Genomic DNA, 22,395 nt, shown 5'->3' with positions numbered 1-22,395 from the left:
ATCCTGCCCTTGGGGCTGACTGCAAAGCTGAGTTGCTTAGACCAGGAGCAAAGAACCTAGCCCTGTGTGCCATGGAGTAGGAAGGAATGATGCCCTGCAAAAGCTGACTTGTGGTATCTCTGAGACTGCACAGAAGGTGCAGAAGAGGCTGCAGATGAGATTTTTGGAGCTCTGTCCCATCTCCAGCCCACTTAGCTTGCAGCCCTGCCAAGAGGATGCCAAGCCCTGTTGGCATCCCCCTTTCCTCTTACAGAAGCAGGAAAATTCTTCTTTCACACCTCCCGAGTGGAATTTGCTCCTTCCCCAGCTGTCCTAGTGCAGGTTCATTTACAAACTCTCTAACTAGACTGGTGAAGTATTTGCCCCCTAAAAAACCTTTATTAAAAAAAAAAAAAATAAAAGTATTTTTTGGTTTAAATATCTGCAATGGATCATCTCATGCAGCACGGGCACCTGAATGCCTGCCCTGCACAAGAGAGCAGGGAGACCACAGGAGCCCATGAGCACAGGCATCCTGAGGGGCTGGGAGCTCCAGCTGCACCAGGCCTGGCACAGGGATTTGCTGGGAGCAAAGACAGGCATAATGGGAATCCTCAGCAGCTCAGGTCTAGAGGGGCAGGAGGGGGAGTGCCTTGACAATGTATTTTTCAGGTGACTACACAGCCAGCATTAATCCTCTCCTCAGTGTAACACAACTTCTAAAATAAGACAACTTCCCCAAAATTACAGTACTAAACACAAACAAAATCTCTTTTCATAAATACAAATATAATCCCATATATACACACTTATAGAACAGGAACTTCATGAAGCAACCAAGTGAAACAAAGTAGTTTGAAAACTACTTCAATCTACAAGCTCCTGGCAGACTTTTACTGGCTTTACTCAGTTCCATTAATCAGCACACATTTATCTATAAAGCGTTCTTCTTTATTTAAGTTAAACAAATTTTCAAGGATGGTTTCCATCTATAAAATGAACAAGTACAAGCTCTGTACAGCAGACTTTTCAAACCAACTGAAAAAAACAGTTTCCAAACTATGTTTTGAAAATCTGCGAAATAAACAGTATCACCATTCTTGTTCTGAAGACGGTAAGAAAAGTTCTCAGGAGACTATCACAATTTGCTTCAAGGGCTCTTAATTTATCTTTCAAATGGGTGAATTTCTTCAGCATTAAAAACCCCTAAAATCACAGTAAGTAACTTTGGCACACTGTCATGTAAACATAACAAAAGGATACCACTTCTTGTCTGTTCTCTCAAAGAAAAGCATACGGCTCCTATATAAAACCCCTATACACAACATCCACGGGGAATTACTGAAAAAATATTCCTACTTTATGAATGTTGTAGTCATTAAAGACTTAAGCGATGGAATACAGACTTTTTAAAATTTGTTTTTACCAGCAATTCTGATTCAGAGATAAGAGGCAGGTCAATATTCAGAGTTGCAGCTGCTGATTTCAGCTAGTACCACCCTCAATCAGATCAAAGCTGTGAACAGAAATACCTCCATGGTTGAAGCTGACTGGTTGGGGTTTTTATTGTCCTTTTAAATTCTGTTTTTCAAAGCCTCAAACAACTGGTTTGCTGCTGAGCTCGTATTTCAGCATTTGTTTTCCAAAACAAAGGCATCTATTGCTATGTTTATGAAACATGTTCTTCAAGTTCTCAGCTAGGTTAAAAGGCTACAGGGAGAGACTAAAAGCTGAAAATAGTTTATCCACTGTCTGGCCTTTAAAAAAGGCAAGTTTTAGAGAAAGTGGATTGTGGATAAGCAGAGAAAAAGTATTAATTATTCATTAAAAAGTCAGATGATGATGATTGATGGGTAACACTGGATTTAAGGGCCCCATCCAAAAGGTAAGAAGGTACCTGCAGGTCATAACTCCAGACACACAAGATATCTATGGGCACACTGACTGGCACAGTGAAGCTACCTTGCCCATGAGTACCATCTCTATACCTGGTGCATAAGTACAGCCAAGGGAAACTGAAAAATCAGGAGCTACTCTACTTCCAGGACAAACAAAGAAGGGGACTGTACCAGCATACTACAGTACAGCAGATGTTTTCCCTCTCCTTATAAACAACCCTTCTATTTTTCCAAGATCCATCTTTCCAAAACCACTTCCTGGCACTCCATGTCTGCACTAATTTTTGTCAATGCTGCCTCACTCATTAATGCTTGCTTGCTTCTCATTTTAAAAGCTCAAAGCATTTGTTTTTAATAAAAAAAAAAGTATATAGTCTATGCAAACATAAGAAAGGACAGGTCAAAGTTGGGGTTACCTTTGACAGTACTGTCTTATAAAAATTACATCAGCTGGACCAAAGCTGTAAAATGCAGAAGTTCTGTGGTTAGAAACACATAGGCTAAGCAGGTATCCAGGCTGACTCCCAGAGCCAAGCTTGAATGCATTCAAAAGCTACATTTGAAGAAACAAAATGGAAGAAAATTCCCCAGTAGCAGGTCTATAAATTAAGCAAGTGCAATTCAGAGATAGAACATAGCTGCTCATCCTTGCAAATTCAAATTCAGATCTTGTGCTGTTGTCAGTGGTGTAACAATTCTAACTTATTTCTATAACTCAAAAGGGGAGTTTGAGACAATTTCTTCCTCATTAGGGCCCAGAATAAAACTCTGCTGAACCAACACCGCTGCACAAAAGCTCCGTGCAGTTTATACAATTTTGTAACTAAGGAAGAAATATTTTAAAGACAATGTACTACAGAAATGACCAACACAAATATCAAGTACAGGTTTAACGCTATCCGGAGCGCAGGTGATGAATTCCAAAGCTGGAATAAACAATCCAAGCAATCATCTGGGCAGATGCATTGACTTCCTCTGCTATTTTCTTTCTCCTCCTGAGTTTCATGATCTCCAGGAAGGATGAAGCGTTAAGAAGTAGATCCAGTTTGCAAAGCAAAAGCATCCAGTGTTAGCACAGACATCATACCCAGCAGCACAAAATCCGCACCCGCAGAGTTTCTCTCTCCTAGCACTCCAACCCAATTTCTGGTTATACATATGTCAATCACTTTGTTGATAATTATAGGATGATGAAAATTGATACAAATCATTGGGAGCTGACAATATATATACTTTCATATATTTATATTTAGAGTCCATCATAGAAAAGTTCATATTCAAATTACCAAGTACACAAAGGAGAGGGGAAAAAAAAATTCAAAATGACACTTCTGGTTCTGGAAATGACAAACCATGACTTCTATTCCAATGGAGTTTTCAAATGACCTTCTCCTAGTAATTTTTCCCACCCTCCCTCCCACACTGTTCCCCACAGATGTCTCTTCAGATCCTTTTGTTTATAATACGTCAGTTGTTCCTAGAGTTAATTATCTGCTGTGCAAGTAGTAGCTGAAGACAGAAATGAACAGTTCAAGTCTGCAGCACAATTCCTTCTTCCTGTGAAGTAATGCTCAGTGACATCTTTGCAGTGCTCCGAGTCCCCCGGATCCCTGGTGTCTGCTTCAGCACTTTACTTTCAGATAAAGGTGGAATACTGAGGTATATAAGTTCCGTGGAAAGTTTTAAGAAATACATCAGTAATTCAATCAAAACTTTGCCCAATGTTTTTCAGTTGAAACAGCATTTTGCTTGTAAGTCCTTCTACTGCTGCAGATTAAGTGTGAATTTCCACTGCTGTGACAAAGAAGGATTGCAGATCTCAACGGTGAGACCACCATTTTTGGCATTTCGGCTGTCTAGACAGAGGTTGCTGCCAACGTGCCTCAGTTTAGAATTGCTTTCAATTTGTTCCCATTTCTGGAAGAGAAAATACAGTTATTGACCTGGAAAAGCAGGAAAAGGAAGAATTCTATATCTTGTCCTTTGAAGTCTTGCTAAGCTCCCCTGGCTTGTGCCTGGAAAGCTGTACAAACTGCAATAATAGGAGCAGTTTAGATGAGTCTTGAGTAAGAGTATGTAAGTCCTGGCAAGCCTTGCCAAAACAGCTGTTCTTACCATACCACTACACTACTGAGCATAGAGAAGCAAGAAGCACATTCCCTATAGGCAACTTTACAGAAATCCAGAAATTTGTCAGACACTTTTCAATTCTACAAAAGACAAGCAATCTGTGCTGTCAAAAGTTCTTTGTCCAAATTGATGTCAAGGACAGAATAAATCCCAAATACAGGACTGAAAAAAAAAAAAAGGGGGGGGTGTTTCTTTTTTATGTCTACCATATTATGCCTGTAAACCTCATCAAGAAAATCTTGCTTCCTTAGTTTCCTTCTCTGAAGTGTGGCAAGAATATTCCTTCCTTCCTTCATCAATAAACAGTCTTTCAGTTACCTGTCTGCAAAAACAGAGATATAGAAGCAAGGAAGCTGGCAGATGATCAGAACTGATGACTGAGCAGAAAGAGATGAGCTGTTTTATGACTAGATCAAAAAAGATGGTATGACTCTGCAAATGTGATTTTCCTCAGGCATGGGAAATAGATGAAGTTACAATGCTGCATTGACAAAAATTAATTTAAGGAGTCTAGTGCTGCTATAAACAGAAAAGAAGGAAAGCCAAACCACATTCTTCTGAGACTCAGAATACTCAAAATACATTCAAGCTTCACTGAGTGAGACCTTTCAAACTGACATTTTGGAATATATAAACACTTTCAGAAGACACAGGTGGCAGCTACACATTGTTACATGCCATTGGGTGAAATCTTTATGTAAGGCCCCCTTTGGGATAAAGCTTATTCTGCCTTTATAACATCATGAATCCTAGCTTCACACACACAATAAACATTAAAAATAGAGCCTATAGAAGGTATGATCATCAGTGCATTGTTTATTCACCATCCTTGTTTTCCTCATTGTTTGCAGAGTGCAATCATGACATACTAACCTGTCTGCTGTCATTTTCCCTACAACCCTGAAGTTTTATAAGTGAACCAGGAGCTCTGTCCACAACAGTAAGGCACAAATCCATGTGTTTCACTGACTTGTCCTTTGTTAAGGCCCATTCCTACAAAAAGGAAGAAACAAAAAATTTACAAAATTGCGTATGTTAACACATCCTACCTCTGCACATACAGAACAGGTTAAAATCCCACAAAGAGCTATGCATGAGCATTAGGACAGTTCATTGCTTCCCACAGGGCAGGAGATGAGAAAAAGTCCTCTTCAAACACAGTAATTCCAATTGCTTCAGCGTCCCCACATCAGCTCAGGGCTGAGCTTGCTCCCTCTGCTGGCTTTACATAGGGCAGCTACACAGGGCCTCGTAGAAGATATTCCTCCAAATGCTTATTTAGTTAGATGTTTATTTTCATGTATGTGTGTGTATTACACATTTCCCCTGTCTTCTACATGGAAGGATTTCTACATTTGCAAATATGTATACATATGTATTTTAAAAAAATTATATACTTATATAGTTATATACATAAAACCCCTAAAGCTTGGTCTGCAGCACCAGTGGCCACCCTGCCACATACTGAACAACGCACATGGACCACAGTGACAAAACAGCAGTTCTTAAAACAATAAAGACTACCAGAAAGCAATACACAAAAGATGTAGAGAGAATGTTCCCTCCCATCCAAGGCACAATGTACAACAGTATCTTCTTTACATGTATTTAAATATGCAACTCTTAAATAGAGAGCAAAAAAAGGCTGATCTTTATGTACTGCTGCCCAGCCTGATAGACCTCAGCATCTTTTTACTTGGAGCCTGATCTTGCACTGATGTTCAGACTCTCTTCATATGCCTCTCTCCTTTCAAGTTTGATCTCCAGGGTCCACATTGGTCTCCATTTGTCTAACTCTCCTTTGAGGAAAGAAGCCTCTTGATTAAAGCCAGGCTAGTGTTCCAAATCATGCTTACAAACCACTTGAAATGGCATTATTAGTTCCTCTCAAGCAACTAAGGAGGATTTAGAGTTGTACAATACAAAACCTTAGACATACAGGGCCAAGCTTATATGTTAAATAACACTTAAATGTTATTTTGCATGTTATCAGTGTTTCAGAAATAAAATAAATGTATAATTACTTTGAAACTCAGCAGACTTAATTATTACATAGCAGATTTAGCTATTATTAAATCTCTTAGTGAAGAGATGCTCAGAACACTGTCAGAACTTGCAATCCAAGAGATTACGAGTAATCACAACCACACAAGTCCCAAGACACCGGATAGATACCATATTCTACAAGTACCAGAACGATGACAACTATGGAAAACAAAGTAAAGCCAGGACAAATCTGTATTCCTTTGTCTTCCAAACTCTTAAGCTGATAATTTCGCCTTTTACTCTCAGAATATTAAACTCAGATGACAGCAAAATTACTTGCCTTCTCTGTTCCCAGTTTGTAAGATGTCAACAAGAATCATTAATATAGAATAAAATATTAATAGCTACTTTTTAAAGCCACAACTAAAGGAATTAAGCAAGTTATTTTCAGAGCTTATCAGGAATTACAAATGGCCCTGAACTCTTCCCTGGTAAGATCTATAGTGAAACATGACTGTTGAAAATACTACCAGGGATGTAGTAAAACTTGTCCAAGAATCCTGCAGTCAGAATTAGAGCCTGGAAATTATTGCCTTTATACATCTTCACCCTTCCATCAAAAGGCTGTAAAAGTCCCAGTCACAACAGAAATTATGCAAGAAGTTAACACATTTATAAGTCAAAGTACAGCTGCTTCATAAAAGCTCCAAGCTTTGTTGCTAGAACCATCTACGTGATGGCCCTTCATGTTATGAGAGACAGTGTATAGATACCTTCCTCCACTGATCAATAGCTATGACTGTTGATCATGACTATAATAATGGAGATAAGATGGAACAAGTTCCACTACCAGAGGAAAAGAAAAACTGCAGTGTATATATACAGTATATATACTGTGTAAAAGCAGTGTGTATATATATGCTCAGGGCACAGGGTGGAAATTGGATAGCTTTATGCAAAAATCAGAATATCTGAGACAATCTGTGTCCAGTCAGAAATAAAAAGTTAGTAGATACAACTAACCTGAAACCCTCCCCTTGAAACTAAGTGCATTTGGTTTTACCTTTAGCTCCTTATCACAACCCTGTATATTTGCACATTGTCAGGCACACTTCAAGCTATTTAGCCCGCTGGAAATACACAGTTACCACTGAGTTCTACCAACCTGGGAGAGGGGAAAGCAGGGAAAAGGGGGGGCAGAAATCCCATTTTTACTTAGTCTTTACACATAAGTTGTGTTGAACGTAAGACAGAGTACATTTTTCAAGTTACAGAAGACTGCCACAGCCTGTAATATCCGAGTGCCCTTAACTCCCCAAAAAACCTCTTGATAAGAATAAGGTGCAGAGCACAAAGTACGGCTCTGAAGACTGTGGTTTGTTCCCTATCCCTCTTCTCCTATGCTGTTATTTCTTTCCAACTCAATATGAGTTCTGCTTGGACATAAAACCTGGTTTTGACCCATCTGCCTCTTAACCTCACTGTCCTCTTAAAGATATTTATTCAGAGCAAGGGCATAGTGGTTTGTCAAGGTCAGTGCCACAGAAAAAAAAACAACATAAAAAGAAGAGGGTCAGATTCAGGGAAGGGGAGTTTGAAAGAGGAAGATAACTTTGTGTATCTACAAAGAATATACAACATCAGCAGAAAACTCTTAAGATTTTAGCTCCAAGGCACTTCTGACACATCCACCCTTTCTCCCAAAAAACCCACTGTGGTTTCTGAAAAGATGAGGGTACTTTTATAAAGGTAATTGGAAAAGCCTCCACAGATAGAGTCTCCTTAATGACAGGGAAAGGAGGCATTTCTCACATCTTGGTTTGAATGAATTGTCATCATACAGCTTCCTGGAAATTAATTCATTTTAGGCTTCATCTTGTTTTAGGTTTTTCCCCTTTTAATTTAAATTAGAGCAAACTTCTGACACTTGTTCAAGCGTAGTTTTTAATTGGTCAGCCTTCTATATTAACAGCTGTACTTGACACATTAATATTACATTTGATTTAAAGTCGGGTTTAATCTGACAAGAATTTAGTGATAAAGCAGCACACAAAGCAGTGAGAACCACTGTGTGTATTTCATGAATGACAATTAAGTCACAAGTGCATAAATAGATTCTTTGAAATAATTAACGCTCTCATTTACAGATCTGACACATTGGCAATTGGTTTAGGAGTAGGATTAGAAAGGATTTGTTAAAACACTCCCCTTACTGTGAGTGAACATTTAGGCACCTCTGTTTTCTGGAAGAGCCAAGTGGGGATTTATGACAGATTCTTTTTATACACCACTATTGGAGACTGTAAATTACTAATATTCTTTTATTATAGCATTATTATAGCATTCTTTTATTTTACTGACCTTAGGCCATATGATTAACGCAACCCAAATATTTTCTGAAGTAAAATCACCCCCCAAAAAAAATCAAACACACCATTTCATTGGAAAAAAAAAAAAGAGCTTTCTATGCAAGTACAAAACCCCTGGGAAGGAAGCTATGGCCCCTAGTGCAAAAGCAAATATTAATAGTGACAAAGGAAGGGGATAATGTGATGCTCACTGAATGAATCTCTGGGCTCAAATTCTAATCCTGAAAACACAAAATTAAATTTGAGGGAGAAACTTTTGAGGCAATCTGTTACAACAATTGATGTGCTGGTTTGGATTAATCTTTCTCTCACCAGTACACAAAACTGCTTAAGTTAAAAAGTTTACCTTCACTTTTTGTTTAAGACTTACTGTAGAAAACAAAATTAGCAGCATACAGACCTGGTTTCCCCCGGCATTATGACATTCATAAACTCCAACAACACCATCTGCAAAATGGCCCAAAGTGTCAAGGCAATTGGTACCCTGCTGCAAAGCCCCAAAGGCTATATCTTGATGATCAGGTACCCTGAAACAGAACCAGAAATATCTGCTTGATTCAGTTTGGGGTCTTCTGGGGAGGTTTTTCAACTCCTTGTTTGTAAAAACACTCAGAGTAATTTTAAGATGAGAGGTTAAGGATGAGTGATGACTATCATCTGGAAATCTCAATCATCTCTTGAAGGGAGGCAATTGTCTAATAATGAATTGATCAATCATGAGTAAACTTGCAAGCTTTCCACACCCACAGTACCAGAAGACTTGTACCAGAGAAGGAGGATGAACATACAAACAAAAATTGGTACAAAAATCAAATAAAAGATGACGTATCATTTAAAGTGACTCAAAGCTTAATGTTATCAGTTAGCTCAGCAAGTCCTTTTGTCTTTTCAGGCAACATAGCTTGTGGCAGAAATAGGACAATTTACATGTTTCTCAGACTGTTTTTACTGAAATGTTAAAAAGGGGTTAGGAATTTAAGAAAAAAAAATGTAAGTTGTTCTAATATCTATTTTCTAACTGTTGTACATAAAGTACACTCCTAGCATGGAAACACCCAGACAAGTCTATTCACCAAAGTACAGTTGTGGGTAGAGCCCATGAGTTCACATCAAACAGTAAAACTAGGGCATACCAGAGCCTTTAAAAACTTCAGACTCTAATATGTGTATAATAATTCAACCTAGCAGAATGAGCACATGAGGGATGACAGAACAAGAGAACATTACATGTAAGCAATGGTTATGGTAGCACATTTTCCAGGAGAGATATTTTTCTCACAGATTAAACAAAAAACAAGTATCCTCTGGCACTTTTAAGAGAAAATAAAGGAAAACTTACTTCCTCAGTATCATCCTGGCTTATGAGACTCATTAGTATGTATGGTTCTGCACTTGTTGCACTGGGGTTGTAATAGTTGATTGCTGCTTTTGCATCTCAAGCCTGCATGTCACTGACAGTTATGTGGCACCACTGACACAAAGTGGCCCCAGGAAAAGAAACCTTAAGTATTCTTACAAGATACACACAATATCTTACACCATTACACTACCAATATTAGGTCGACAGAGCAGTCAGACTAGTTAGTGGGCTCAGATCTGACCAACACAGTTCTTAATGGGTTATTTAACCAAAATTTTTCTATCCCTTCAAAAAGTTTTTATCTTTGAGGATTTCTCATTAGTTAGGATGCATTCATGTTACAAAAACTGCTAGTAGTGTCATCCCTCACTTCCCTCTGGCCAGCCCTTCCAAAAATCAGTGACTATTTAGTGACAAGAGAAAAGGAGACAAGAAGGAACAGGAGACTCAGCTGCAGAGTCTTGGGCATCTACCCTTGCTTGCCAAACACACCAGGCCCTCTTGTCTGCTGACTTCATCATCTGTAGGAGATTCAGTCTCCTCACTTAACTAGGCATGTGCTTAGGCATGGCAAAAGCTTTAAAGGGATGACAACAGGATACAGAATATGTGCTTTTGAGCAAGTGGCTTGTGTAGGAGACTAACTTCAGGCTCAGGTAAGTTCAGTCCTTTGGACACTGACCTCTAAAATACTGCAGCAGTAGTTGCTGTAAGTAGAAAAAGCAGCTAACTAAGGAAAAATTACTTTTTAGGAACAGAACTAATAAAAAAGCAAATAAACCTGCATGAGGCACTCAATTCACAGATAAAGTACAATACATCCTTTACATACAAGGATGGACACAAAGAGAAACCAATGATTTCTGGGGAGGGCAAAAAAGAAAATTCTGAATGAACTCTTTCTCAGCCAAAACTCACCGTAATTCAGGATAAACATTTTCAAGATACCACTTAAATGGTTTGCAGCTAAGTCTCTTTCTGAGCTCCATTCGGCTTTGAATACTATAGGAGAAGAAAAACAAGGAGTTTTCAAAGTCAGGCTGTTGTCTTCATATATTTTATGGAATACACAGAAAATTGAAGAACAGTAGAACTGTAGAAATAAATCTTAAAGAGTCAACATCAGATTTAGCACCTCTTTCACCTCAGAAGGTGCTATGTAATGAAGAACAGACAAATAGGCAAAGAAACACATGTGACTTACTTGCCATAAGGTACATTCCTGGCTGAAGGCACTGCTGCATAATAGAAGTTTTTATACTCATCCATCCAGACTTCTGCAGCCCTGCGTGTATTTCTAGGGACAATCACATGAAACACAGAGGTTATATTTTCTCTAGGTGAAATTAAAACATGCAACTCTTCCTCAGGTTGATTTTAACTCTTCCCAGTGCTACACAGCTGCCTCAAGTTGGGCAGAAGACTCCCTATAAAAGACCCAAGTAATAGAAAACCATTAGAGTAATAACTGAAATCAATGCATTTATAATGAAATTTATGTCTTTTCCACAACTCATCACTGCTTCAGGTTTTCATCCAGAATTTAATACACATCTTTCAGTTTTCTGCAAACTTCATGAAATTTGTTAGGTTGATGTTTGGTTGATCTTTTTGTAAGAGTAACTTAACAGAAGACAGATTCAGTGAGTGTTCACCTGGATAGATAAAGCAAGCTAATTGGAAACAAAAATCTCAACAACTGGCAATATTTAAGAATGTCTTTTACAGTTTTGAAAACAAATATGCTAATACATGCAAGATGTGTTCACTCTTCATCCTATTCCTACCAGTAGAGCATTCAAAGTTTCAGAAAGACACAAGCTGTTACAATACTTAAGGCTGTGAAACCAAGACTTCCAAAAACCGTAGCTGAGGTAAGAGGAAATATAAAAGTTGAGACATATTGATTATTGTAATATATGTGGAAAAAAATCTCTAACCCAAATGTTTTACTTCTAATCAAGCATCTCTAACTAAAATTCCTCTATTTATGTAACTGGTGTCTTTAAATTTCCTTTTGGACTGCAACAGGGTCCAATGGCTTTTTCCCTTGCCTGGCTTCCATGTAAAACTCATTTACTTCTATTGTTCATAATTTTATGCTTTGAAAATTAAGTCTTGCTTCACTTGCAACTGCCATGCTCTGAAGCTTATTTTACATTTGGCAGAAAGTTCATCTAAAGCAACCGGAGTGAACTCAGTCAGCCAATAACTTCTTTAATATAATTTTCCAATTCAAAAGACAAAACACATCCAGGATTAAATGAGAAGGCTTTCAGGCTGCTGAGCAAAAAGGATGTGGTGTATAAAAATTTCATAAGACAGACCTGAATTATTTTTTTTTTTTGCTTAAGGACTGATTTTTTTCTTGCAAAGATTCCTTTAATTTTTTGTAAGCAAAATCCTACTAGATTCAGATTAAAAGTTATGTGGGTGTATCATCACCTGCAGTCTCTCAGGCCTGTGTGAGTGTCAATCATTCAGCCCCTCCTGTCTGCTCAGCAACAAGCTTGGCTGCCCACAGGTGGAGAAAGAAGAACTACTTGGTTTGCCAGGGTTTAATGATTCCAAAGGCACTTTCAAGGCCAGAATGCCTGCCTGTATCCCACTGCCCCATACACAGGGATGAAGAACAGCTCAGGCTTTGTGTGACACAAATATGGGCACTGTAGCTGCTGAGAACTGCCTGAACTAGCCAAGAACTCGGGGTGCTGAGGAACACTGCATGGGGTGCACTTAATGTTGAGCCAGTTAATGAAAGAGAACACTGACATCAGAGTCAGCTTTGCTTGGAGCAGACTGGGACAAGCAAGGCTCAGTGGCTCGTCTGGAGTGCAGTGTTAAGGCAGTCAGTCACACAAATCCTGCCGGACACAAGTTGTCCCTGGCCACATCACACAGCCAGGATGTGGTGATATCATCTCCCCTCTCATGAAACAGGACTCCCAGTCTCATCCAAAATTACCAACCTGTTTGGGCTGCCAAAAGACAGTGCATACTGACTAGCTGGCTAAAAGTAGAGGAGTCCAGAACAAACTGCCTACAGCCAAGAGACAGACGATGGCACAAGCCAACATGTCCCAACTGCACCACCAGCCCAGATTCCATGCACAAAGTTTCTTGGAACCATGGTCCCACACACATCTGTATTATAACACCTGTATTACAAGGATATCTTACTACCTAAGGTTTCTCATTGTGTCATCGGTAAAATTGATTTTAAGGCATCCTATTATATTGGTTTGACATCCAAGAAACCTATTTACAGCACAAGAAAAGCAGTATCTTGGCAGCACCCCAAAGATGGAAAAGCTGAAGGAGTGAGAAAACTGCACAGTATATTCATACACTTATTCACTTTTATTAACTATGCTCCTTGTTATGACACTGTCATTTCAAAACCTCATTAAACTAAACCAGTTGCATCCTAAACTTACATAATGCAGTTTAAAGGTAAAGCTTTCTACCCTCTTGATTCACACTATAAATGTTGGAATAGAGATGTGATGTACTGAGGATATTTCATTGCTAGCTTTTGTTTCCACATTAATACTATTATTTGTTTTTCATTGTAGCATAAAATAGATCTCAAAGAACGGGAAAAAAGAAAAATAATACAGTACCTACTATAACTACTGAAAGAAACAGGACAATGACTTTATTTTAGCAGATATTAAATTCATTAAAATCACCTTGGTGGCATAACCAGCATGGAAGGGAAAAACTACACCCTAAGGAGATTCCTCAGTCTAAAGTGAATCTCAAGTCCAAGAATATCAGCAGCTTAGAACATTCTTATGAATTTAAACATGTCTGCACTGTGTTGCTTCATGTTAAACAGAGGTTGGGTTCCACATCCCTTCAAGGGTAAATAAACAATTGTATTTCCAGCTCTTAGCCCACCAAACCTTTAGCTGAGACTTGTACTTCTTCAGCCCCCTGAGCATCAAGTCCTAATCTCTAAATCAAAAGCTACAGTGATTCTTCAGCTACAACGGATACAGCCTTGAACAAAATGCCCTCAGTACATTAATGCAATATTGTCATCCATGTAAAGTCAAAACCACTATGAACATGAATCAGCACTGCTGTTCTCACTTTATAGAAGAGGAACTGAGGAGACAGCTCAGTATTTCAGCTACTGCTATGCATGGGTATCAACAGCAAAATTAACAGGCATTTAAACTAAGCCTTTAAAACTGCAAATTCTTAGGTCTATAAGAAAATGAATTTTTTTTTAAGATAGCACGTGAAAGGCAAATATAGAGAACCAAGTTGCCAGCAGACCAGCACAAATATGGAAATCAGTCTCTGTAATCATATACATCTCAAATGCTGATCACATATTAATGAAAAGCAAGCAAAGCATATTTACAACTTAGTGTATTCTGGCTCTTAGTGAACAAAGCCTTCTTCAAAGTCAGATAAACAATACTGATGAAGTGCCAAGCTAAGCATTTCCTTATTTCTCCAGATTCTCAGTCTGTGTCCACCAGAATTTTCCTTCTTTCAGTTCTCAGGTTCTTCTCTCAACCTACATAGCTGTCTCAAAGTCATTAGTTTTGTTTTAATTAATATTTTACCACAATAAATAATATTGCAAGTATTTCTAGAGACAAGATCCCTGAAATGAAATTACTGCCACCTGCTGATCATCTGAGGCAATCCAAACCATTGCTATTTAGCACTTACCTTGCAAACACAGTACCACTCCCACCAGGAAATGTGTAAGGATGCTGTTTGCGGAACACATGACCCACTCTGCTGCAAGGGATGATTTCTAGGCTCCCACCACACTGCCAAACTCTGAATGAGATCTCTGAAATAAAAACAGGAATGAAAGACCAACATAATAAAACACTGTTATTTTGTATTACATTTACAGAGACAGTTTTTAGTGATTGTTGCTAAGAAGATCGAGCAAGACAGTTTTGCTAACAAATTCTAGGATAAACAAAGGCACATATCTAAGCATTCATGATTCTGCAAGTTCAGCAGAAATACACATACTGTCTTGCAAGCAAAATGTGTATCTTCTCTCATCTGAAATTACCAGCACTGCCCAAATCCATAAGCCCTGCTGCAATTTGCCACTGAGTTGTGCTTTATCTGAAGGGTAAACAATAGTAGGCATATTTAACAAATAAATTAATGATCTAGTTTATAATAAAAATTTTCAGCTGAAAATGGAATAACGGAAGATAAGTGAAATCAAGGCAAACCAAAATGACCAGTAGAATTGAGCTGCTAACTTATTACAGCAGATAAACACTCCCAAACAGTGGAAGGGGTTATATCAAGGCAACGTTGACTTGAGGATAAACCAAATAAAAACATAACTTCTGCAAACTGAAAGTTATGGACAGTACAATTCTAAGCCAAACTAATGATCTGAACCAACTAGTGATGACAAGGTCTGGAAATATTTAGACACTTTTCTCAACTCTGACCCCTGATAGCAGAAGTCACCTAATGCTGAGAGAGAACTTTTCGACATTAATTCCAAGTCAGTGGAGTAAGAAGGGTGCTTCCAGCAGCACTGTTTCAGTTTTAATGACTCTCCCTTTAGTCCAACAGCTGCTACCAGACAGTCTTAGTTTCAAGCCTCTTCATAACCATTCAGTGTCTTTCCATAGGTTGAAAAAAAAAAAGGCAGCTCTAAATTAAATATCTCTCTCTTATGACAAACTAAATGGCGTGCCTTCTTCTCTCAGAATCCCTCCTCCACATACACAGAAGTAATAATAGCAGAATTATCTCAAAAAACTAAATTTGAAAAAAACAGAACAAATTCCCACAACCAAAAATCAGAGAACATGGCATCTTGATTTGCATGTCCAGGGAAAAAATTAAAAATTTTAAAAAGAGATGCTTTGTCAACTGTTGGCAGTGCAAATTAAGTGCCCTACTTCTTGATGGCCATATTCATGAATTCCAAGTAGTCAATATAGTTCAAGCTGTAGATAGACCATACTCCAAAAACATGAATGACAATATTGTCTTTGACAGTAACTTATCCAGTTGAATTCACATGGGACAAGAGGCAAAATTAATTTTTAATTTTTATACACCTTCCAGCACCTTAGATTGTGAAGAATCTTGGAAAAGTGAACATTACGTAAAATAGCTCAGTGGGACTAGAATATAGGGAGAAGCAAACTCATTCTTATTTGCACCAACATGGTTTCTAAAGCCTGCAATGGAAAACAAAAAAATATACAGCATCTAAAACTCAAAACAACCCCACAAACTCCCTTAAGACATCTCTTTTGTTATACTCAAACAGTAGGAAATACTACTACCAGAACAAGTTCAATGGACATAGCTTTTAAATGAAAAGGCATAAGCAGCATGTCAAAAATCTTTTATGAGACCAAGTTACATCTCTGTAACAGATCTGTTCTTTTTATTAGAGTGTGTCATCAATATAGAAGACAAGGAATGGCTTACTCATTCCTTGACTTTAGGAAAACTAGTAAGAAAAGCCTAGGTTTTCAAATTAGACCCAAACCTTCTCATGGTCCAACTGGTTCTCTGGTATAGTCCAATTCTCCTAAGCTTATCAAAAAGCATCAACACAGTGAGAATTGGAGTTCCTGAGTTGGAGAAGAGACCGAACTAACCTTTTGTACAGCACACACACATTACTAGCTACATTTAGCAATAGTCTGATAATGTACCTATCTTCATGGTAATTTGGGCAATTTAGAGAAAATACTGCAGGCTCATCTTAAAATTTGCCAAATTGATACCGATATATCATATCATATAACAGCTGTTCTGTACGTGCTTGAAGGAAAAATGCTAGCTTTTATACATTAATATGGTGTGGAGAATAATTTGCTAGTCCATTCAGCTGGTTATTTGCATGTAACACCAAGCCCCTGATGCAGAGCTATGCTTGAGAGTAAAGAGGTCTGACAAGTGTGCACACTGAATTTTAAATTGCACATCACAGATTTCCAGTTATTTGGTGCATGTGTCATTTATTGCCAATTAAATCATATGCCATGTGATTTTTATTAGTTTTCAATTAGTCTGACAGCTAGGAAGAAACCATTAGCAGACTTCTGCCTGCTTTTCAGGCACCCCTAAATCTCCATCATCTTCCCATGGAGGGGTGGGGAACTGAATGCAGCAGGAGCAATATAACCATCTCTTGGCATCCTTGAGAGAGGAGCTGCTGCTTGTGTTCTTTCCTACTATCAAGGCCTCAATTATCAAAACATAAAAGTAGCTGCTAAGTGTTCAGAAAAACCTCAGTTGCTTAAGAAGACACTTATAACTAATCAAATATTTAAGTGCTCAGGTGGCAAAAGTGGTTTTCAGAGTGAATAAGAGTATTGCTGCATTAATTTTATCCAAGGATTTCCCAGGACAATTAAAAAATGAAAAATTATTATGTTTACATTAATACAGTTTAACAACGTACAGACAAAACAGTGAAACAACAGAAACATGGAATATAACTGCTCAAAACATCCATAAGGTTTCTTTGAGTACTGCATAGGATGGTCAGAGACAGGACTGTAGGGACACCACTTCCAACTTTTCTGTGCCTTACAGCAGCGTTAAACATTTGGTTACAATGTCTCCATGCAGCAGACATTTCCTCGTAGGCCAAGCATATGCTTATTGCACATGCAGATTTCAGTAACTCAAAATACTCGTGGGTTTTTACAAGTTCAAGGTATTGCAGAATTCTGCAGCTAGCATGTGCACTAGAGAAGCTTCTATCCTTAGAAGTGTTCCTAAAACACACTACGTGGAATGTCTGAGATGCATCTCTACCCCCAAAAACTAAACTCATGACAAACTGGAATTCTTGAGGAACTGTAGAATTCCGTCCTTTTCAAATCTTTTTTTTTTTGTTGTTGTTGTTGTTTAAACACAAGTATACTGGTCTTAACTGGAGAAAACCTTTGTACAACACTGTAATGCAAACAGCCGAAAAAAAAGAAGACTTACTAATGTCAGATTTACCCGGCAGGTCAAAGGAGAATGGCTAAAGCACAAGTTCACAAGTTCTATCAGCCCCTTCTCCCTCTTGTCTAAATCTCACTCACTTCATCTGAAAATAAGGACTTACAGAAAAAAATGCCTTCTCGACCATCAGTATCTCATAGGGCTAAAGAAGGGGTATAGAACCACAAAAGCCACTAAGTTTAGATGCCAGGCAGCATACTACTGGCAAAGTTCAGAAACAGATAATTCTTCAGTCAGCTAAGTTAATATATACACTTTAAATCAATTAACATGCAATTCATTCACCTGTATTCTACTTTTCATTATTAAATTAAGCAACATCTAAAAAATTGCCTGCAAATGTCAGCATTTAAACATTATTGTATTTAATTGCCTATCTACAGTCTGCAATTTTTTACCAATCAACTCCCATTACAAAAAAAGTCACTGCTCAATGACCTAACACTTTTATTCCCTCATATTTACCATATAATTTTTAATTTGTTATAATTCTTTCATTGAAATGAACATTTTCAATTTTGCCAATAATGCGTATGAAATTTAAATGCTGGTTTAACCCTCTTTGCACAAAATCAGGAAAACCATGACTCCTTAACAGTAAAGGAAATGATGAAACCTACTTTCTTTCAAGGCTGATTTGAAGGTAAATAATACACATACCTAGATTTTCTCCACCCCAGACATCCATCATCATGTCATACTTCCCTAGTTCTTCAAAATAGGATTTGTCCATCACAAATAGTCCACCAGCTATCATGGGTGTCCTAAACAAACAAGAAAAATTACATTAAATACTTACAGAACCAGGAACATGGGGGTAACTTATTTGCACATCAAGGTTAATATCTCCATGAAAAAAAGCTAGCAATGTCTTTTTTTTTTGAATGAAACTTATTTTGCATCTATCACTTCAAATGTTGTTTCTACACATTTCCATGGCATGTTTCTGTAGCCATGACCACCTCCTGAGGCAGCTTCCAAATCTCCATTTGGCTCACAAGTCACTCATTTAAAGCGTGGCAACTTGTGCCAGCAATAGAACATTAAAATTGATGCTGTATTTTTAACCCTCAAAACACACCAACTTTAAACAGAGTAACATCTACTTTTATTTCTGAGAGTCTCATGATGTTCCATATACATGAATGAAATTTCAATATTGATGTAAGATACACTGAAGATATTCTTTCAGACTCAGAAAAGATGTCTAACTTTGATTAGTTGCAAACTAGAATTTATTTGACAAATGGTGGTACAGACATACTTTATGGGAGCAACTGGATTTCCTTGTCGTGCTCTTCTTTGCTCTGGTGTCATGTAATCCCACTTGAATACAAGGTTCCAGTCAAAGCCTTAAAGAAGAAAAGTAAGATGTTAAAATTACTGTGGTCATCATTCAACTTGTAGTAGCATAATCTCACTAAAAACATCAGGAACTGTAATTTAAGTTTAAATTTTAAACTTGTGCAAAATTCTGGGTAGAAAACAAACAAGGAGTCCAGATGAAAGGTAAAGAAAAAAGATGAAATCTTGACCATGAAATAACTTCCAACCTCTTGTCTTCATCTGTTTCACAAAGTAGGAAACCCAAGTGGCATCCTTACATCAAATAGAAAACATCATATGATGATCTTCCAGCCACTGCAAATGCTCCCAACAATTGAATAACTGCATTTCCACACTTCAGCAGTGATCCCATATTTACATTTACACAGGCTTTATGCATTACTCTTAGAGGTACTCTAATAGCAAGAGCTCTCAATCATGAAGGCCACAACAAGTTATCTAAGTTCCACTTATCTTCTCAACATTCAACTTCGTACCTTCCCATTGTGTTTTTAAGTGCATCATTGTTTAAACCTGAGGCAAGTGCTGGAGCACCAAAATCTTACTTTCCTGATGCATATTTATGTAAGTGTGAACACAGTAAAAACTGGTCTGGCCCTGTTGTGAGTTAAACACAGAAGCACAAAGATCACTAGAACAGACAAGACCAGTAGGTCACCTATAGCAGATTTCTACATTAGAAACATTAAATCACCTATTTTAGGCAATGATAAAGAGCTGGTATAGGAAAAACTTCCTATAAGAAACACTTCGATAACAGTTTTTGTGTTGGGTTATGCTCATAATCATGAACATCTATTAAAAACTGCACAAATAGCCCTCTCCCAGTACACCTAGCAACTCACCCTTGTACACTCTGCCTGCTGCCAAACACATTTAGATCCTATGAGGTCATGTAATGAATGATTTCCAGATTTCTGGTGCACAGATGTCAATAGTTCTCATTCTCCAGTGTGAAGATAAAGCAACTACTTCGTGGGGAAGTGGAGAAAAAAAGCTAATGTAAACAGTAAATAGAAAACTATCACAGCCCTACAAACTGCCTGTCTGCATCTGTAAAGGTGCATAGCAATGACTGATGTAGGAAGTTAAAAACTCTGCAGTTCTCATTTTCACTCACGACATACTTATCACACACAATACAGAAATTACCCTGAACAGTCTTTACAGCATGCATGGCAGCTCCTTCTCTCCATTTGAGAATTTCATGAAGCATTGCACAGTAAAAATGAAAGACAACTCACACTATTCCAAAACTCCAAGTAGCAAAACTGAAAAATGGCTACAACCCACAATACTGCAAAGCCTCCAGCCTGAAGAGTAAAATGAGTTCCAATATTTCCATGCAGTTAAAAAGCTGCACTTCATCCCAAATAGCCAGCAAAATTACTTGCATCTGGGAGAAACTGAAGATCCCACTGTTCTCCAGCAGCAGCAGCAACAGTGAGAGACAAGTTACTGTGTACTACAGTGAACACAAGGGGTCTCTTTTGGTACACAGCACTCTCACAAACCGAACAAGTGTAGAAAGTCTCTACCCATTCAAAAACTGGTTTTCCATCTCCATTTTCACAGACTCTGGGAAAAATGTGCACTCAATGAGATAGTATCAGTAACTCTGTAAAAGGAGTATTTTTAAACACAGTGCATATCCAGTATGAAACTCTATCCAGTGTAAACTGCATCACAGTCATACTCTAAATTATTAGATCTCAGTTAACTTAGAGCTTGTTCCAGAAATTATAGTGTTTTTCAGGATTGCATAAACACTTTTGGAAAGCCCCTCTCAAAAAACAAACAACAAACCTGAACAAAAAACCCACAAAAAACCCAGTAACTGAAGTGCATGGATTTAGTCTTGGTCAGACTTGGGAATTACTTCAGACATGTCCACTTAGGAAAAAAGTGTCTACCACTTGCTAGGTTGCTTGTCTTGCGTGATTAGGTCCTTTCAAGACAGACCAGGCATAAATGTTGTCCCATCTGTTTCAACTCTCCATGCTTAAGCCACACAGACACTGTACCTAAGGTTGAAAGCATAGTTTGGTTTCCAGTGAGCGTCCTGTGGTGCCAAATGCTGTAGTACCTCTAACATGGCAATCTGTCTTTTAGGAACTGACAAGAAATATAGTATTCATATTTCAACTGACCCTCAAATAGCTTGGCACACTAGGACGTGCAAAATTTCTATTAACCTAAAAAAAAAAAAAGACAGCTTCTCACTCCTCAATCAGAAGTATGTAGGCTTCATGCATCTTAAAAAGTGAAAAACCCAATCTCTGTGTACAAAGGAAAAAAAAAATGAACACAAGTAGTAGATAAATGAATGAATTGGGAAATGTAGATTCAAAGATAAAGCATGAAGGGCAGTAGCAAGTCAAACAATCTCTCAATCCTTCCCACTTCACTAAGAAGAATTTTGCATGAACCCAGTAGCAACCAATCTAAGGTTTCAAAGAAAGAATTCCTCCTCCTCTCCTGCAGATGACAATAAAAGCTACATAATGGTATAAGAATTTCTGTAGTTAGTATTTAATGAATAGATTGGGTAAAGGCCTTAATGTTTAATAATGCTGGCACACACAATAGCACAGAACTATACATTAGCACACTGAATATATGTACCACGTGTCATTTAAAAACATTAATTAAAAGGATATAGAGCATCTCACCTCCGGATCACTGGGAACTTTGACATAGTATGCAACATTATGCAAATATTGCTTTTATTTTAGTTCACTGCAACAACCTAGGTGACCAGTTAGAGACTAGAACCTGAAAGAATAGATTGTAAACTGCTTTTGTCCTTCCCAACTCAAAGTCCATTCAGAAAAAGATGGGACACTGTAAGAACAGCACTTCAATTTTTATATCGTGTCTCATCTTACACCTTTTATGGTTTGGTTTCCAGTTTGTGGGAACAATTATTTACAAATCATAGTTAAAAAGGGGTAATTGAGTACAGAATAGCTGTTTTAAATATTAAATTCTTGTAAGTACTGAAAGAAATTTTAAAAATCTGTAACAAGTAATGAGTTTAGCATTTAGTTGCCCTCTCCCTCTTGGAGAAAGAAGGTGAGAAGAATTTTTTATTTATTCTTATTGAGGGCTTCAAAACTCTTTTTGCTATTTGCAATACTTTACACTACCTAGACATATTGAAATTGTAGTACTTCTCAATATAAAAGGGGATTTTCTCAATGGCAATAGTATAAACACCACAAATTTTCATGGTCACATGTAAGTGTTTTCACAATTACAGATCATGGCTAACAAACATTTATTTTTTAAACACATTCCAAAGCCTTCTGCTTATTCAGAAGAGTTTAATTTTTTAAGC

The 22,395-nt window shown here is 37.8% G+C and overlaps 1 protein-coding gene across 1 annotated transcript in view; it reads right to left on the bottom strand.

Annotated features, from left to right (window-relative positions):
- Positions 1-3,333: 3,333 nt before the first annotated feature.
- The window catches only part of GALNT2 (polypeptide N-acetylgalactosaminyltransferase 2), an 87,313-nt gene continuing 68,251 nt past the window's right edge, over positions 3,334-22,395 (bottom strand). Inside the window, exons 9-16 of the mRNA XM_062489140.1 lie at positions 18,973-19,060; positions 18,369-18,472; positions 14,415-14,541; positions 10,927-11,019; positions 10,641-10,724; positions 8,763-8,889; positions 4,881-5,000; positions 3,334-3,794 (exon numbers count right to left, since the gene is read on the bottom strand). Coding sequence (XP_062345124.1) covers positions 3,639-3,794; positions 4,881-5,000; positions 8,763-8,889; positions 10,641-10,724; positions 10,927-11,019; positions 14,415-14,541; positions 18,369-18,472; positions 18,973-19,060 — 899 coding nt within the window. The 3' untranslated portion in view covers positions 3,334-3,638. The remainder of the gene's footprint in view (positions 3,795-4,880; positions 5,001-8,762; positions 8,890-10,640; positions 10,725-10,926; positions 11,020-14,414; positions 14,542-18,368; positions 18,473-18,972; positions 19,061-22,395) is intronic.

This window comes from Cinclus cinclus, chromosome 3 (genome assembly GCF_963662255.1).
Source record: "Cinclus cinclus chromosome 3, bCinCin1.1, whole genome shotgun sequence".
Classification (NCBI taxonomy): Eukaryota; Metazoa; Chordata; class Aves; order Passeriformes; family Cinclidae; genus Cinclus; species Cinclus cinclus.
Note: the sequence above shows the minus strand (reverse complement) of the source record. Positions and strands in the feature narration are given on the sequence as shown.